This window comes from Brassica oleracea, chromosome C9 (genome assembly GCF_000695525.1).
Source record: "Brassica oleracea var. oleracea cultivar TO1000 chromosome C9, BOL, whole genome shotgun sequence".
In the NCBI taxonomy this organism is placed as follows: domain Eukaryota; kingdom Viridiplantae; phylum Streptophyta; class Magnoliopsida; order Brassicales; family Brassicaceae; genus Brassica; species Brassica oleracea.
Window position 1 is genome coordinate 34875655 of NC_027756.1, and position 3454 is coordinate 34879108.

The 3454-nt window shown below is 33.0% G+C and overlaps 1 protein-coding gene across 1 annotated transcript; it reads right to left on the bottom strand.

Moving 5' to 3' along the window:
• Nucleotides 1–1057: 1057 nt before the first annotated feature.
• On the bottom strand, nucleotides 1058–3073 carry LOC106316230 (F-box protein At5g52880). The gene is made up of 6 exons (XM_013754102.1): nucleotides 2806–3073; nucleotides 1981–2135; nucleotides 1820–1907; nucleotides 1621–1751; nucleotides 1375–1523; nucleotides 1058–1281 (listed from the first exon to the last, which is right to left on the bottom strand). The coding sequence occupies exons 1-6, from the start codon at nucleotides 3033–3035 to the stop codon at nucleotides 1183–1185; spliced, it is 852 nt and encodes a 283-aa protein (XP_013609556.1). The 5' UTR covers nucleotides 3036–3073; the 3' UTR covers nucleotides 1058–1182.
• Nucleotides 3074–3454: the final 381 nt, after the last annotated feature.

Here is a 3454-nt window from a genome sequence, read left to right on the forward strand (position 1 = left end):
TACAGTTCATGCCACTGAATTAATAACTATTAAGCATCATTTAAAATTGATTTTTTTTTTAAAAATGTGTCGTTCATTAAAAATATTTTGGTCATCCGATAAAATTGGAAAGCCAAAATTTTTTCCATTATTCTCTCATTTAGTTTTTATATCAAAAAAAGCTGGACCTACATATAATAATGTGAATACAAAACTTAAAATCTTTAGTAGTTAAATGTTAGATACAAAATGTTAACCAACTCTTCTACGCATTGATTTATTATAGGTTTAAAAACCAACTATTGATATTTTTACATCCAAATAGTTTCATTATACACATAAATTTATTGTAAATCCACGAAACATTATTGTATTCTAATGACTAGCCCAGTAATCTAAACCCCAAAACAAAAACCCTGGACAATGTTCATTTTTAATTTCTAAAATTTATTACAAAATTAGTTAATATTTTGTAAACATAATAATAATAATAATATAATAATAATAATAATAATAATAATAAAGAAAAAAGACAATTATATTGAAATTGGTTATAAACAACCATAAGATCCATGAAAATATTAAGTTGTACAAATATTTATTACTTTTAAATAAAAAATTTAGAGAAAAATGATTCTACGCTTCGAAAGCGTGGATCACATCTAGTTTTAAGTTTAAAACATATCCATTTGATTGGAATAATCCAAGGGGATGAATGAATTCTTTTTTATTTTTTTTCCTTTGTATCTGCGTTTCTATACCTTTAAACTGGTAATTTTTATTTCCAGTTATCATTAATTATTTACTGCTAACAATATACCCATCTCAAATTCTTAAATTACTTTTTTGGTACTTTTTTCTGTTTCGTTCGTTTCTATCGTTTTTTGGATGGTTAGTCATCTCGGTTTTTGGTAATTGATCTACTTTTTGTAATGTGGCGCGTCTTTGAAAGTCTAATTCATGTTATTTGTTATGATTAATTGATTTCTTTCAGAAAAAAATGATTAATTCATGGAGTTTTACTTGAAAGAAGTTATACTGTAGTTTACCAAAAAAAAATTCATATTAACAGATGGGCCCAAGACCCTCGTGAGCCTACAAGCCCAAGCGAGAAAGAGATGTTTGTTTTTGTCTCAGAATACGAATGTGCATATGAGTAAAAGAATTTACACACAGATATGATAATTTGGTAAAGCTACGAAGCTACTGTAGCGTTGGATAAGCCCATAGTCCACGGACAGCCTCATCCTCCGAATCACTTTCATCGGACGAACTCGTTGTCCCCAGTAAATAGTTAACAACCTGTGAAGAATCAAAACCACCAAAGGCATATATAGATAGCTTGCCCTACAAGAGCCACGAGAAACATTTCTTGAAGGAGGAAGAAGCTTATACCTGGTGAGTTAACATGAGGTCGAGTGGCTTCTTGCCTGATTTCAACCGACATTGTTTCTTCGGACATCTCAAGTTGTCGTGCCAAACAACGGAGTCGCAGTAACTGCAGTATCCCCGACCAGATCTTAACATCTTTGATGATTTATACACTGCACGGTTACGCAAAGAAAATGCATACTTTACGAATTGTACATAGAGAAAGCGTTTTAAAAAAAAAAAAAGAAAGAGAGAAGATAAAACCCTTACAGATATATTCGTTCTTAAAGGCTTCTCTCCAGTCAAAACCGGGATGAATATGAATCGAGACTTTGTGACTGAAGTGAAGATCAAATAGTGAACGCCACAGAGAGCCTTCAGACGTTGCTTGGTTCCATGAGCTACAAGAATAACATATAAGTAAAAAAGCAAGAAAAAAGAATGTGCAAAATACAGGAGAAAGTAGTACCGAGAGACTTGGGATGAGGAGAGTAAGGAATATACATCAAGGAAACTGAAGATATGAACAAGGATATCTTGCGGAAGTGAAGGCAAATCTGGGGGAAAAAGAGGGATAATCTCAGGGTAATTAAAGAGGAGATTTACAGAAAGATAAGTAGAAAAACATACCTATATGTTCGTCATGGCTCTTAGTGCGTCTCTTAAGTGCTACTTTTGCCTGCTTAAACTCTACAATGGCTAAGTTCTTCTTCTGTTTAGGGAATGCTGATTCCACGCTCTTGACGAGAAGGTTAGCCGCTGAAACAGCAGCTGATGTGTTCATGCTAAATGAGAAAAATAAATATAAATATATAAGCTGAAACTGTTAGATAGAGGAGATGAAACATAGATTTCATGAAACCGATAGATAAATTATAAGAATAAAGTGCACTTGATGAGTAGTCTGTCTCATTGTCAGATTCAAAGAAACAGAACATTCTAGCTTTATTAACAAGCAAATCGACAAAGCAAATGCTAAATGACAACGCATATGCAAAGAATCAGTGACGCCTGTAATCTATTACTGGTATTGAAATAAAACCATTCGAAGAACAACTCCCTAAAAACCCAAACTAAGGCTTATTCCTCTGCTTCATGCTTGGCTGCTATTCTAGAATCAAAGAAAGTTGCCAACTTTGGTTTGCTTTTTCTAACAACATATAAAGGAACCATAAGACTGAATCATGTTCTGCTTCTTCAGGACAAAGCAAAGTTGCTAAAGTGTTATGTTTTAGAAAAAAAACACAACAACATTCTACCCTTTTTAAACAAAACATTTATTCTTGCAAATTATATAATCACCAATCAGACTCGATCATCTACTTGAGGGTTGGCTGAAAGTTCAAAACTTTGGTTATTTACTTATCACAATTGAGATGAATTTTCATACAGAAAAAAAAACATACCCAAATCATCAATGAGTACACATTTCAGAGATGTAGAAGAAAAACTTACTCGGGAAGAAGACGAAAAGCGGAGAGACAATCTCGAAAGATGAAAGCTTTGAGGTCTTTGGGTAATTGAGAGTAACCAAGATCTATAATGGAGCTCAGTTCATTGCAAGCAAATGGGTAGAGATGATTATTCGAGAGGGCTTCTGCTACCTTTAGATTTTGGTATCTCTTCGTATATTTTTCTTGAATCATCGTCTGGGGTTTGCTTTGATCATCTATCCGAGTTTTCATGTTTTGCGCAATTATGTTCTCTTTACTGACAATTTGGTTTATCAAACCGGTACCGGTTGAGTATAGCTTTTTTTTTTTTTATGGATCGATATCTAAATCTTGTCTCGTATAAAAATTAGGGTGATTTTGCTCAATATTCAGACTCCAAAATAAAGAATATAGCCATAGTAAAGTAGAAATCATGGGATATGAAAATTTGAGCCAAATCTTGACATTTTTCGTCTTGCACTCGCGTGCGCGTGAAGATAAAGAGAGTGACACATTTCGATCGTAACAATTAGCTTACTATATTCACGTAATTGGAAACACAACGTTTTTATAAGTGTATTACACGATAGGCAACACTATACTATAATATATATGATGTACCCAAAGGTGGACTTCAATGCAATAAGATAAATCTTATAGCAATGGTGACC

Bases quoted from the DNA above. Each gene is read 5' to 3' on its own strand.
- LOC106316230 (XM_013754102.1), bottom strand. From the start codon at position 3,035: ATGAAAACTCGGATAGATGATCAAAGCAAACCCCAGACGATGATTCAA. The intron at 2,136-2,805 runs GTAAGTTTTTCT...TTTCTCATTTAG, and splicing joins GCTTTTCGTCTTCTTCCCGA to CATGAACACATCAGCTGCTG. The intron at 1,524-1,620 runs GTAAGGGTTTTA...GTAACCGTGCAG, and splicing joins CTTTAAGAACGAATATATCT to TGTATAAATCATCAAAGATG.